Source organism: Mercenaria mercenaria, chromosome 15 (genome assembly GCF_021730395.1).
Source record: "Mercenaria mercenaria strain notata chromosome 15, MADL_Memer_1, whole genome shotgun sequence".
Classification (NCBI taxonomy): Eukaryota; Metazoa; Mollusca; class Bivalvia; order Venerida; family Veneridae; genus Mercenaria; species Mercenaria mercenaria.
The window spans coordinates 64,915,674-64,930,689 of NC_069375.1; the positions used below are offsets into that span (position 1 = coordinate 64,915,674).

Below are 15,016 nucleotides of genomic sequence, written 5' to 3' on the forward strand. Positions count from 1 at the left end.
CCCTTTTTCGACTTAGAAATTTTTGGTTAAGGTTTTGTATGTAAGCTGGTATCTCAGTAACCACTTGTGGGAATGGATTGAAACTTCATACACTTATTTACTGTGGTAAACTGACTTACATTGCACAGGTTCCATAACTCTATTTTGCTTTTTTACAAATTATGCCCCTTTTTCGACTTAGAACTTTTTGGTTAAGGTTTTGTATGTAAGCTGGTATCTCAGAACTCTCTAATTGGAATGGATTGAAACTTAACACACTTATTTACTGTCATGATCTGACATGCACAAAGCAGGTCCCATAACTTTATTTTGCTTTTTTTCAAAATTATGCCCCTTTTTCGACTTAGAAACTTTTGGTTAAGGTTTTGTATGTAAGCTGGTATCTCAGTACCCACTAATGGGAATGGATTGAAACTTCACACACTTGTCCACTGTCATGAGCTGATAAGCACTATGCAGGTTCCATAACCCTATTTTGCTTTTTTACTAAATTATGTCCCTTTTTCGACTTCCTTATTCATTCAGTCGACAAGGCTGTTGAATAGTCGAGCGTTGCTGTCCTCCGACAGCTCTTGTTTGTCTGGAAATCCAATTCGCACTGTATCCGACTCTGACATCGCTGGAATCGGTAAATCTCTAGCAAAAATAACAATCAGTTTGAATCACATGATGGCGTATCCCTCCGCTCTTGATAAGCTTTGTGCATGGGACCTGACGTTAGATGATGTTCCATTTGACCTGGCTGACCCGAAAATTTTCCAAGGAAACAGGACTATAAAAATTCTTTTACTGACTTATTCTTCAAACTACAGTGGCCGGTATCTTATACCTCCTGGTATTGTCAATCTGCCTTCACTAGTAAGATAACACGATATATACGAGTAAGACACTTTCGACTGTCACATACTAGTATAATTATGCTTCACAATGTCTAGAAGCTGTGTGAATGCGAATGGACAGACGACAGTAAAAACAATAATTCATTAATAATGTCATAACGCCAATGTTTTTTTCAAATGATTTTTCCTTAAAAAACAATTTAAATCATCTACTCTGTATTTAAATAGGTACTTTTAATCCGAAATAGCAAATTGTACCGGTACATAGGATATATATTTTAGGACACATATTTTGGGACACATATTTTTGGAACACATATTTTGGGATATATAATTTGGGACACACTGTAGATAATCATCACGAAAGCGTTTGAAATCATTTAGAAGAAATACAATCTTTAAATAAAAAATGTAGAGAAAGCTATATCTTTTTGTCAGTTACCCTCAATATAACAATATCTAAAGATTTCATTAGTTACTCTGCTTGTTTGCCTATACAAATCGGGCCTTAATTTATTGTCAAAAATGTATTTTGTTCAGATTACAATAAGGAAAATGAAACAACTTATTTGTTAACAGAACACCTGCATGATCAATTCGATAAACAGTTTGATGAAAACCAATGCAATAAGTATTTTGCTGTAGCCACTTAGACTTGATATGACACTGAAAGATCATGCTGGTAAAACACTCCCTGCGGTAACAACATGTACCAAATTTCTAGCAGACGACAAGTTTACTAAGTTAGAGAAAATAATTCATGACATTGTGAAACAGTTGAGTTAGTGGTTATTTTTATACCACCGTACTTCTATTGATATATATTTGCTGGGTTGTGCAATTTTGCGCTGGAATAATTCCGGGTCATTGACGTAAGCAGTATTTATACATTATGATTTTACCTAAGTCTGCGCTGGTACAGTAATGGCAACCTGAAATTAGAGCAGTAGCATAGAGGTGAATTAAAGCCATCAAAATGTGAAAATTTGTTAGTATTAACTCCTTTGTATAGTGTAATTATTTCAAAATAATTTCAGTTTGCCAATTTGAAGTGGCTTTCATCTAGAAAAAAGACTTATACTGTTGGATTTGCTACCCTTCAGATGTTCCCCTTAGGAAACTTTCTTGAAAGTTTTGCGTTTGTATAGGCTTTTGTAATACTTTCTTCGTTTCTATCCCGCTAGCAAAAATAGGTCTGTCAGTTTGCAGTTCGCCCAGAAATGAAACATAAGCCGTAGATTCAGGCTGCAAAGGTATCTCTTTTTGTAGTTAGTTAGTTATTCAATCATTTTGTTTACATAAGTGGTAATTTTTCTTCAGCGGTCTTACAGTTATAAGCACGTATCCAGGAATAACTGTAATAATCATTAAATCATGTTACACTCAGCGTGTCCAGTATTAGAAATTTATAGAACGGAAATAAGAACCACAAATAGAATTTTCATGCCGAAGGTGGTTTTAAAGAGCGAACTATTTCAAGTGTGTTTTACAACTTTAATTTTGCTGAAACATATAACGCCAACTGATAACACGTTGTTTATCTGTAAATACATGTATTTATTGCCTATCTAGCCCATAGTTCATTTCTGTTTGTTAGAACGTTATTAAAAACTACGCGTCTTATTTTAAATCATTAAGTAGATTCATTCATTTTTCCTTAGTTACATTGTCAGCAGTATTGTTATTATGTAATATAAAAAGGTAAAAAAGTAAAAAGAAGGAAAAAACCTGACTAGATCTATTACTATAACGATCACGTATCAATGTAAGGGAGTTTCGAATGGAAAATACACAGGGATATGGCAAAGGCACATGACATTGCGTCTTCGTCAGGCCAGGTAAATATATTCATATTTTCAATATTTGAAATAACTTCCAACGTAATTGGAGTCTCAACGATAACATGTGGCATCATCTCAACGACAAATGTTACTGAGCGTCGCTCCTTGCGACCTTGTTGATTCAATATTTACTTGTAAGAAGGCATTGATTCTACGTTTTCGTAAATGAAAAGATGATTTTGAAGTGAGAGAGCATTATTACCATTTAATAGCAATTCTGAAGATCAAACGAACCTATTACAAATAGACTTATTTACTCTTCACAAATATTGCTGTTGATAATAGAAAATATGTGACAGCGTCTCACATACAGTGTTACAAAGTCTCAACATAATAATTTCCATTTGAAATGGTAGAAAATACGTATGTACATCTCTTTATTTCGAGCCCATTTCTTGGACATTTACATAAATGGCTGCATCAGGTCTGAACAAGAAACAATAATTCTATCAGTAATTACGACAAATGTTTACGGCGTTCGCAAAATGTTAATCTACATTATAGTCAAACGCAGGTTGAAATGAACGTCTTCGTAATGGTTGTGTATGATTATATAATTATTCAACCTTAGCACTAATTAAAACGTTTAGTTAATGCTCTAGGACAGAAGGAAATATTTTCAGGAGTTCATAAAGTTGCATTTTAAATACCACAGACTGCTGCAAGCATTGTCGGTGACTCCTGCACAAAAGTGTTATTCAACTGAAACATTACTTTTACATTAAGTTTTAAAAAGTGTATACAAGTAATGTAATGTTTACATTTTACGATACAAAGTTAGTTGTAAAACGTAAATAAGAACTGTTTACGGTTTTGATATTTGGGAGAACAACGGTTTTATTATTAATTTCTTCTCTTTTTTTTCGTTGACGTTGTTGTTGTTGTTGGTGGTGGTGATGATGATGTTTTCCATTTTTGTAGTTTTCACATTTCAATTAGTTTAATTCACGGGTTTGACTAATAACTTGGTAGAAACCTAAATGAACTATTAATTTTTCACTTGAGGTAAATTCTAACACGATCCGTAGCAGTTGCTATATAAACAGATAGCGAAATTGCCGATACATGAATTAAGAAATATTTTATAGCAAAAGAGTGTTTTAACACTACTTATGCACGATGGGCAGTTATACGTAGAGCGTAATAAATTATTTGTACGACGTATTACCGCCCGAGTGTATAAATAGTATCAAAACACTCTTTTGCTATAAATTATTTCGTTTTTATAATAGCAAATGGTCCACCGAATGGCGTGTCAATGTAAAACGTAGTGCTGTAAAATTTGCGTGATTAGAATCGAAATAATAGATATGTTCTAATAATTTTATCAGTTAATGAAATATGGGTAGTAAATTCTAAGTGATTGTAATACACATAGAACATGTGGAATCGATGTAGTTAACATCATTAATATTCATTTTCCAACTCAGTAAAGTTGTAATTGCACGTCTGTCAACAGTGTCCATATGAAAATGAATTCGGTGCTTTCGAGGGATCTACTTTCCAGATTATATTAAATACTGCAATTGTAGTTTTTGTTATGAATTTCTCTCATTTGAAAACCGCAATAAATGAATGCTTACTTTTAGTAGTTTTCAAAAATGGACGGAGGTAGTAAAATTACTCATATTATATGATTCCGAGTTTTGATTTTTATAACATTTTGCCCGGTCTGTACTAAGATATTGTTCTTAATGTAAGGCAACTTTCAAAATATATCTTCACTCATTGCAAAGATATTCACAGTATATCCAGTGTTGCGCGAATCCTTTTTTAAGAGTTTATCGTTTTATAAATTGAAATTATAATGTAACAAAAAGTTATCAACATTGCACCCATTGGTTTATATTAATTCATTTTAGCTCGATTGTTATGAAGTTTATCTCTCTAGTCCCCTTCCTGAAAAAAAAGACAGTACTGATATCATATACGAAGTGTGAGCGTGGCCATTTTTGGGCTCACACCCTCGAACCTCTTGGTTTAGCGGCCAAAACTTAAACCACTTTACCACCTCTATGATTATGCATACGTTCCTTCGTATCTCATCTGCAAAACTCATGCATATTTCTATACAAATCTGAAAACTTACTATTAAACACTTGTGTCAATACCATGCAAACTCTGTAGAGCAACACCCTTTGGGAGATACAAATATCGACTGTTATTTAGAGTTTATTGTTCTGGTAAATTTGATAGTATATTTCAGCTTAGGTAAATGTTGAGGATATTGTTATAGAGAGGTTTTTGCTTAAGAGGGGACCACTTTAAATGTTGTGCTGTATATGCAAGTTTCGAATAAGAATATATTCTAGCTCTTAGCCGAGTGTAAAGTTAGCCGTTTAATCATGCAGAGGGCAACTTCTTAAAAGATTGAAACAAACACCAAGGTGTACTCATGTGACTTTTTATCTTTATGTTTATGATAACTGTCAATGAATTTATTGTTATTGTTGTTACGTGTTGTTTAAATGATATTGTCATTAAATAAATTTACGTTTTTATTGAACTATGTCAATATTTGACGGAGGTAACAACAACAAAACATAAACTTTGAGTCAGAAAATTTGTAAAATATACATCGTAACTTTACGACGAATGTAATCTGACTTTATGAGATATGTAGAATCTGCACAATCAAGAAAAATAAACAAATATATCTAAGTGGTGATTAAAACTATATACATGTTTGAATTTGCAAACCATGTTATCAGGATGAAATATGTACATGCCTATTAGGTAATTGTATCATAGGCCTACCAAAATATTTCAGGCCGAGAATAAAACATTTTTCGGCGCAATATTCATTTTCGGGTTGGTCTTTTGCATCTAGCACTGATCTTGAAAATAACGATCAACATGAACCTCTCATACGAGTGAAGGCATGACCGTGCGAATATACTGCCCAGCCAACTGGAAATACGCCAAAAACAAATTGAGAAAATCCTATCCATTGACATATTCCAGTTCACACAAATTCTTGAAAATCAATATACATTATGGGTACAAAATGGTTTGAGTTAGACATTTTCATCATGACATTCAATTCCGGCACTATATAGACTGTAATTTGCGTCGGTTCCTGTCATTTAGCCACAGAGAATATAAGCTTCGTCGGCGAATCAAACTTTAGGTCTCTAGAATGGTAGTCAAATACTTTCCGTACTGAACCTTACCCGCGAAAACAAAACTCAAAATCAAACTGCAAAAGATTAACTGTGCCAAAATTTAATTATAATGAAGAAACAACAGAGTTTCTTTCAAAATGTTTATCAGTCGTTATCACATACAGATAAATTAAAAGAAAACCATAATTGAAAATCGTAAGCGACGGTACTTGTCCCAGAAACAAAGAATTTTATCTGTTGCCTTATTATTCCATATGTAAAATATGCAGCCCGTTTTCATAGTTAAGTTATAGTTACTATTGCAAAAGATGTCTTCTAGCTCTAGACTTTAATCTGTAACGTGCTTAATATTCATTGCATGTCTCTTTCTTCATAAAATGTTCAATGGCCCTCAATACACGTTATATTCATTTCGGTATGGCATATTGTAAATATTGATAGTATTCGAAATCTAAAATGCATTACATTAGTCCAACTATATAGTTATCATCTCATGACATAGAGATCTCTGAGATCGACTTCGCTTCGTTTCTAGAACCTTCAGTTTCCTAATAGGTAAAGTATATTATGCGATACTTATCATAGTTTTATGCACCTTCGTGCTGATATGTTGCTTCAGTGAATCTTAGATGGAGCTTTGTCTTTCATATTTTCTCATTATTTTTCTATATACCATGTTATATATTTACAATATGCCATGATTTTCATTTAAAAACTTATAATAAAGTCACAGCCTATCCCACATAATTTTGTTTTATTTTTTTTTTAATTATAATACTTGGTTATTTAGTGTGTCTTAAGAAGTGATGAACTCACCCGCCAATAAAGAGAGTATATTTATGTTCTCATAAAGCAGCATATGCCTCCAGATTTGGCTAAAAAATAATCTTTCTTTCAAATTGAAGTTTGAGCATATTATGAATATTAGAATATGAAGTTTTGTTTCTTACATATTTTAAAAGTTCCAAATCAAGAAAAAATGATGACAGCGTCGGGAATTGAACCCAGGACCGCTCGGCGATAAAGACATTTTTCCGTCGTCGTACCAATAGCGCTATAGCTGAAGTAGTGAATAATGACTTCAAGTATAGATATATATAATAGAGACAGTGTACCTGGAGTAAAAGCATGAGAAACGCTTTTCAATTTTCATCGTAAAAAGTAGTAAAAACAGCAAATTCCGTAACAGAAAGTTTGTCAGTAATTAAGTTTTAAAGCCTTCTTTAAATCTATAGTATTTTGCAAACTATGTTTTCAGGATGAAATATGTATATGCCTATTAGGTAATTGTATCATAGGAAGAATAAGAACTCCCGAATGTAAACAATCAGCAAAATACAATCGCAAGCAGTAATTCCGAGCTTATATATTTTAAGTTAATTTGACCTAAACTTGCATGTTTTGGTTAACGAAATAATATATATTTTACATCGAAATCGTTCATATTTTTTTCTCGGTTTCTTATGGCATTGTTTACATCCAAAAATAGATGTGTGCACATACATTGAGGATAACTGTACTATTTTTATAACTGTTTAGTGTCGTGGATCATAGTTAGTGGTTTCGTGTTCGAAATCTTTGAAAGCACGCTTACTTTACAAAGTATTCACTTCAAAACAGAAAACAAAATTATTTGACCCCGAACATTTGGAATATTTTTTCTGTAGCGAAAGTTAATCGTCTGTGGAAAATGGCTTTAAAAATTCTTAACAAATGTCATCCAACAGGAGGCTTTTGACTAGCTATTCAGTAACTGAACTATATATTTCATTTTAATAAATTTATTATTCACAAAATTATTGCAGGCAGAGAGTAAGATATTTTTCGGCGCAATAGACTTTGGCACCTCGTTTTCTGGTTGGGCTTTTGCCTCTAGTACTGATCTTGAACTTAACCATCAGAATCAACCTCCCACAATAACAGTGAAGCCATGGCGCTCCGAATATGCTACCCATTCAACTGGAAAGACACCAACGTGCGTATTGATAAAGCCAGACGGGAAAAGCTTGGAAGCCTTTGGCTATGACGCAGAAAAGAAGTACGACGAACTAGTTTCAGAACAAAATGATAAAGAATATTACTACTTCAAAGATTTCAAAACATGTCTTCACGGAAAATACAACCAGGTACCCAAATATAAATGTGCTAGACTGCACGTCCGTTTGATTTCTTTGCATACGAGTAACAGCTTAACAACAGTTACTATCCAATGCTTATTCTTTTTTGGATTGCCTTTATCGAGTGAAACATGTGCAATCTACGATAATTAAGAAGTTCTGAACTTTTTAGGTTAAACCTATTCTATATTCATTTGTTGCAAAAGGGAAAACTGATATTTTTTCAATTGTTTTGAATATATTTCACACCTGCTATAATCCTTTCATTATAGTATATGGTTTTATTTTCAGTTCTGATAAAAAAATGTTCCATATTAATTCTTTTAATATACGTTTCTATTCCTATTTGACCTTTAACCTTGTTTTATATTGTCAAATCATGAGTATAATTTGTATCAAAATTTTGTTTACAGAACACCTACATGGTCAATGCTTTAAACAAATTGATGAAAGCCAATGCATTCTACATAATTATACCCATTATTTTGTTTTAGCGACTTAGACTTGATATGACACTGAAAGAACAAGCTGGTAAAACACTACCTGTGATAACAGTGATATCGGCATCTATCAAATTTCTAGCCGATGACATGATTGCTGAGTTAGAGAAAAGAATTCATGGCGTTAGACGAGATGATATTCAATGGGTTATAACAGTTCCTGCAATATGGACAGATCAGGCAAAATTTATGATGAGGGAAGCTGCAGTCAAAGTAAGATAATGGCATAAGATGAAAGGCACATTCTGTGGTGGGAATATATCAAAACCAAATTGATCAGAACTAACTGTTAGAAAGATTGAGGTTTCATACTTGTTCAGATACGTATACGCGAAGGATATTGTCATTAAATCAAAAATTGTCCATGGTGTTAGAATTTATGGCAATATTAATACAATTTATACATATCATAAGAAAAACACTTGTAAAGGGTTTTCCTACAGAATTCTGTCACCTACTCACAGCAGAACCATGCGACACTTTATGACAATTCGACACGACAATACGACAATATGGCAATACAACAAATCGATACGACAGTGTGACAACATTAAATAACATTACGACAGTGCGACCTGTTGCACGATATTTTGACGCAAAAAAAAAAACGTTGTTGTGTCTGACTGTCCTACTGGAGTATCACGCTACGCACGTATACAAGTATACAATTTTTGTAAACTACCACTACTATGTTAAATTTACCACGAATCGATTTTAAATTATTGGAACTTTATTGTGCGATATGGGCCTAAACAGCATTACTTAGCATGAAATGGGTCGTAAAGTATACATGATTATAATAACTTATTCTATACCTATTTTATATATCCAATCACAAACGTTCATTTGCAACACGAGACCGTACAATATATTACGGTATTTGGATGCACTTGCGTACAAAAATTCTGTATTTTCTGTATTTGGACGTACGCGCGTACAAAACATCCTGTATTTTCTGTAATTTGGACGGTTCAACAATCCCATGTTAAACATACGATAAATCCCGAAACGCGTGAAAATGTTCCGAAAGTAAATCGGATGAAGTAGGCGCTCTATGTACAGAGATTGATTATGCGTCTTGAAATCTGGATTTAATTTGAGTTTTTTTTTTGTTTACAACACACAAAAACGATTTAAGGGATAACAATGCTATCTGATTTAGATATTAAAACGTTCGTTAATAATCAAAAAACTTAAAAATATAGTAAAAAGGATCATCGGATATTGGAATATTTGAAAAGTCGCTAAAAGAAGCCGTTCAGGACGAAACCTAGAAATTGATATCAGCCCTGACTGTCTACCTCAGCAGTTTTTATTTAACGGTTAAGAAACAAAATGGAGGAGATTATGAATGGCAGCGGACGGGCAGTCAGCATCCAAAACGTGTCTGCTCTATAATTCAGTTTTCGTCGGATCTTCACCAAACTTGCTGACAATGTTTGTGGTCATTACATCTCGGCCAATTTCGATAACCAGCCAAACTGTACCAGCCTCTTTGATTATAGTCCTTGAATTACTTGAAAAACGGGGAATTTAGCCTTGTCTGCTCCTGTCGAACAGTTTTCATCCGATCTTTACCAAACTTGTAGGCAATGTTTGTGGGCATAATATCTCAGCCAAGTATTATTACCACCCAAATCGCCAATTGACTGTTGTAACTATTTTTAATAATGATACGCAGAAAAAACAATTTTCAATGAATTACGTAAATTACGTATGAAGTGAAATAAATATAAAATAAAAAAGTTATTTAAGGTCTAACATTGTTCTGTATAATATATATTTGCCTTCATACCAAGCTGGGAAAAACTAGAAAAGGCAGGAATACAATATTCAGTGAAACATTTTTAATTTAAACTATTATTATAGTGAGATAAAATAGATATAGAATAAAAAGGTTATTTAACATTGTCCTGTACAATACCAGATATATTTGGACTCGTACCCAGCTGAGAAAACCATACTGAACTCGCCTAGCGGCTCGTCAAATATGGTTTTCTCAGCTGGGTACTCGTCCAAATATATCTCCGTATTGTACAGAACACTGTTAGATAACCTAATAATAATAAACAATAAATCTATCAAAATTTATCTGATGGCTTAACCAATGGTTTCTATTTCCGTTTACAAATTTCCTGATTGTCTGTAGTAAATGATTTATATTTGAAATAAGCTTTTGAATTTGATATTTCGAGGTAAAAATTGTGACTTGAGCCACTCAGATCAGTGAGTAAATCAGAACTGTTGTCAATTTTTATTACTTAGTAACGCATTAATCGTACTAATCTTTATACAAATTAGATTCTTTCATAACGTTTTGGTATTAATTTTCTGATTTACATTTTCAAATTCAGGCAGGACTTTCGTCGCATAGTATAATATTTGCACTAGAACCGGAAGCAGCATCGATCTTCTGTCGTCAGCTTGAGTTGTTTGCGGATGATTGTGAATCTGGTAGTACGTTATCCTCCCTTAAAGTTGGCAGTAAATACCTAGTGCTTGATGCTGGAGGTAAGTTGAAACATAAAATAAATGAGATAAAGCATGCAAACGTCTTGAGACGTTGTATATGTATCATGCCAAAGTTTCTGTAAAATCACAGATATTTAGATTCGTAAATTACATAACAAAACTTTTTATTGTTGAGCTTTCCAAACTATGACATGTTTTGTTAGTTTTTCAGTTGTTGTATTCATTGTGTACATAATAACGCAAGCTACGATATAAAACAATTCTACATCTATTGCGAGTAACCACAAATGTCTTCATGTTGGCTTTACATTTCGATATTATTTTATCTTCCTTTTATTACGACTGCGTTGCTTAAATGAAATGAATCAATTAGAGAACAAATCAGCTCTTGCTTTATTAATGGCACATTTTTTAATTTGAAATCCTTTACGTAGTATTACAATTGTTACAGGTGGTACAATAGACATTACTGTTCATGAGGTTGCATCTTCCCACGGCGTAAAACAAGTTGTCACTTCAGGCGGAAATATCAAGGGAGGAAATACAGTAAATAGAGAGTTTGAAAGATTTTTAATTGAAACGATTTCAATGGAAAAATACAATAGATTTAAAGACTGCTATAGAGGAGACTGGCTTTACATTTTGAGTAATTTCGAAGCACAAAAGAAATCTTTTGATCCTAAAAAAGATAAAACCGTTACAATTCGGTTCCCGGCTACTCTAAAAGAAGTATTCGAAGAAAGAGACACCCATGGAACGGTTTTTGAAAAGCTGAAACATAAGCTACAGAAGAAAAGTATTGAAGATGCTGTCAAACGAACATCATTTGGAAAAGATACAGAGGTTAAGAGGGACAAAATTATCTTTTCAGTGAACAGTTTTCAGCTTTTTTTCTCCACAGCAATCAGTGACACAATTAAACAAGTGCAAAAACAGCTAAATAACGTACCCGAAGGATCTATATCTGTTATACTTATGGTAGGTGGCTTCTCAGAATGTTCTTCACTGCAACAAGCCGTGAAAGATACCTTCTCGTCAATCCCAGTGATTGTACCTACTGAAGCGTCTACAGCAGTATTGAAAGGCGCTGTGATATACGGACATAACCCTCCTATTGTGTCAGAGAGAGTAGTCCGGTATACGTATGGAGTGTCCACAACGGTTGCATTTATTCAGGGTGTTCACCCAGATGAAAAACGGCTTGAAACAGACAGTGGCATCTTCTGTGATGATATTTTTAACAAACATGTAACAGTGGGTCAGTCTGTAAAAACAGATGAGCCACAGAAGACAGTAACATATATACCGCTGTACACAAACCAAAAGTCTGTAGAAATAGCTATTTATGCCTCAGAGTTGTCCGACCCAATATATACTACTGACAAAGGTTGTCACATAATTGGGACTGTTCGGTTACAATTAACCGAGACAGATAACGTATGTGATGATAACATTTTGGTATCTTTTGCATTTGGAGGAACAGAAATCGTTGTTACAGCAGTTGAAGAGAAAACGGGGAGAAAAGTTAAAGCAAATGTCAATTTTCTAGAATAGTTTCATTTGGAAAGAATATTTTCATTTTATAACAGTCGTCAAAAATACACAAAAAAAAATGAGTTGAAGTCTGACAATGTTATTGCTAATTGTCGGTGACAAAGGATGGTTTCATTTTCATCACGATATTTATTCCGTCTGAGAAATGATAAAATCAAACGAAATCAACGCACTTTTCCGACTGAAAGTGTCTATATTGTTGTTTTTGTAATGATCAAACATGTTAACATTATTTTTTGTGCATTAATCAATTCCGAAGTGAAAATACAAATTTTACACGTTTTATGTTGGAATTGTACTCTGTGTAGCTTTGAAAGTTCCATGTACACCGCCACGTGAACACGTCTGTTACTGTCTAAAATTGTTTTTGGTATTTTAGTAATTGTAACATATGCAAATGTTGAGTTCTGCTGAACCCGGGCTCTAGAGAGCGCGGGCGGCAGAATACATTTTCACTACCGTCAATGAGCAGGCTTCCGATATTTCTATTTTAATAATGGTCACTATGGACTAAGATTTGTCAGTTTTGAAACAATCTAATACGCAGGTGTTAGTGCGGTGATGGTCTATATGTAAAGGCACCAAGACTAGCTTCATTATATTGTTATGACGATAAAACTCTCTTACGATTAAATAATTTTGAGGGTACGAATGGGTGCTGTTTTAACACTGAATTTACGCGATACTTGCTGTAATACATTTGAGTAGTGTATTGTGAAAAAGAGGCATTACAACTACTTTTGAGCGAACTTATTATGCTTTTATTGTTCGGAGACTCAGTGCTGAAAATAAAAGTTCCAGGAGACTTTTACTTTTTCGTAAAAAACAGATGGCACACTTCATGAACTTTTACGGAACTCTAAAGAGTGATAAGTAATTACAACAGATTCACTTATATTTCTTGAATGTAAGTGACATAATAAAATTCGTGACAGAAATATGAGAAAATACTTATTGAGAATAGGTTTTTACAAGAAACATATATACTAATTTGGGTATATTTAAAACGAAAACTATGACAGGTACGTTATAAACCGATGTATTTAAGATTTAAATCACAGGTCCCTGGTTTATCTTTTCCATTATCACTCTGACGGAATTATAACTTGGGAACTGAATCGCAGTAATAACCGGTATCAAAATGACATATACAATACCAGATTTTATCTGAACAATGCATACGAAATGTTGTGGTTAACTATCCACTTTGATGTAGCTTCCAACATATGACATTTATGTCTGGCTTTTATAGCTTGTGATTTTTCCGCATCATAATTTCTGTATATTATATGTCATTGTTATATATATAGTGGCAGTTAAGTCTACAGGAAAGTGCGCAGTTGTTTATATCTCTGGATCGCCATTCAGTGTTGAGGATTAACTACTGCATAGGCACTGTTTTCTGCTATTTAGCCACATAAAATATTCTAAATAAATCTATAAGAGGATGTGATCGTAGGATGATAAGAGATTTGGTTTGTATAAGTCTGTTTATGAGAAATTTGAATGTGCATAACACCCCTTATGCACCATAGATCCGGTTTATAATCCAAATAATCAGGAAAGAACCAGAAATGATAACGATCGTTATACACATCCTTAAGAAACTCCTTAGAACATTTGTCCACAACAACACCGAATAAATGTACAGTAGATTGAGCTTGTTAAAATGAGATATATGAAACAATACTCACGCTTCCGCACATCGAAAAACAAACTGACGACTTTTTAAATTACCTAAATGTCTAGCAGAGATCTGTCATGAGACCTTAGCCAAAAAAAAAAAAAAAAAAAAAAAAAAAAAAGGAAAAAAGCTTCGTGTGCATGTTTGCCGGTTGCTATTAAAAGATAATTTATGTTTATACATAACATAGCTCGTCTTCCTTACATTTACAATTCAAAACAAATTGAGAAAATCCTATCCGTTGACATATTCCAGTTCACACTAATTCTGGAAAATTAGTATTCATTATGGGTACAAGATGGTGTGAGTTAGATATTTTTATCATTTACACAAATGACATTCATTTCTGGCACTATATAGATTGGCTTTATAATGACTGCTGAATAATTCATGTATATGTTATTATAGCTACAAAATTGCCAATAAGGCTGGAGGAAATGTTTTATTTGTGTTTAATAACGAATTAGAGATGGGGGACTTATGACTTCAGGCGCATAATTTCACGTCAATAAGCCACAGAGAGTATAAGCCTCGTCGGCGTATCAAATTTTAGATCTCTAGACTGGTAGTCAATTACTCTCCGTATTGAACCTTCCGCGCGAAAACAAAAATCAAAATCATACTGTAAAAGGATAACTGTGCCAAAATTTAATTACAAACAAGAAACAACAGATTTTCTTTCCAAATGTTTATCAACCGTACTCACATACAGGTGAATTAAATGTTCTATTCTTTTAAAGTAAACCGACGGTATTTGTCCCAGAAACAAAGACTATTTGTCTGATGCCTTAATATTCCACATGAAACAATTATGTTGTTCTAACATAAGCATACAAACGACGTGGGGATATTTTTTCTGTATGTTTTAGCTCAGTTGAACACAT

General features: G+C 33.4%; 1 protein-coding gene across 1 annotated transcript; it reads left to right on the forward strand.

Moving 5' to 3' along the window:
- The first annotated feature begins 2,433 nt into the window (after positions 1-2,433).
- On the forward strand, positions 2,434-13,532 carry LOC123556862 (heat shock 70 kDa protein 12B-like). Its single transcript, XM_045347918.2, has 5 exons — positions 2,434-2,677; positions 7,611-7,931; positions 8,417-8,635; positions 10,777-10,933; positions 11,346-13,532. Exons 1-5 carry the CDS (start codon positions 2,639-2,641, stop codon positions 12,446-12,448), a joined length of 1,839 nt encoding a protein of 612 aa, XP_045203853.2. The 5' UTR covers positions 2,434-2,638; the 3' UTR covers positions 12,449-13,532.
- The last annotated feature ends 1,484 nt before the right edge of the window (positions 13,533-15,016 follow it).

What these genes read in the sequence shown, in the direction of transcription:
- LOC123556862 (XM_045347918.2), top strand. Translation starts at nt 2,639, where the DNA reads ATGGCAAAGGCACATGACATTGCGTCTTCGTCAGGCCAG. An exon ending in TTCACGGAAAATACAACCAG is followed by an intron (nt 7,932 to 8,416) that starts GTACCCAAATAT and finishes ATTTTGTTTTAG; the next exon opens with CGACTTAGACTTGATATGAC. An exon ending in TGAGGGAAGCTGCAGTCAAA is followed by an intron (nt 8,636 to 10,776) that starts GTAAGATAATGG and finishes TTTCAAATTCAG; the next exon opens with GCAGGACTTTCGTCGCATAG.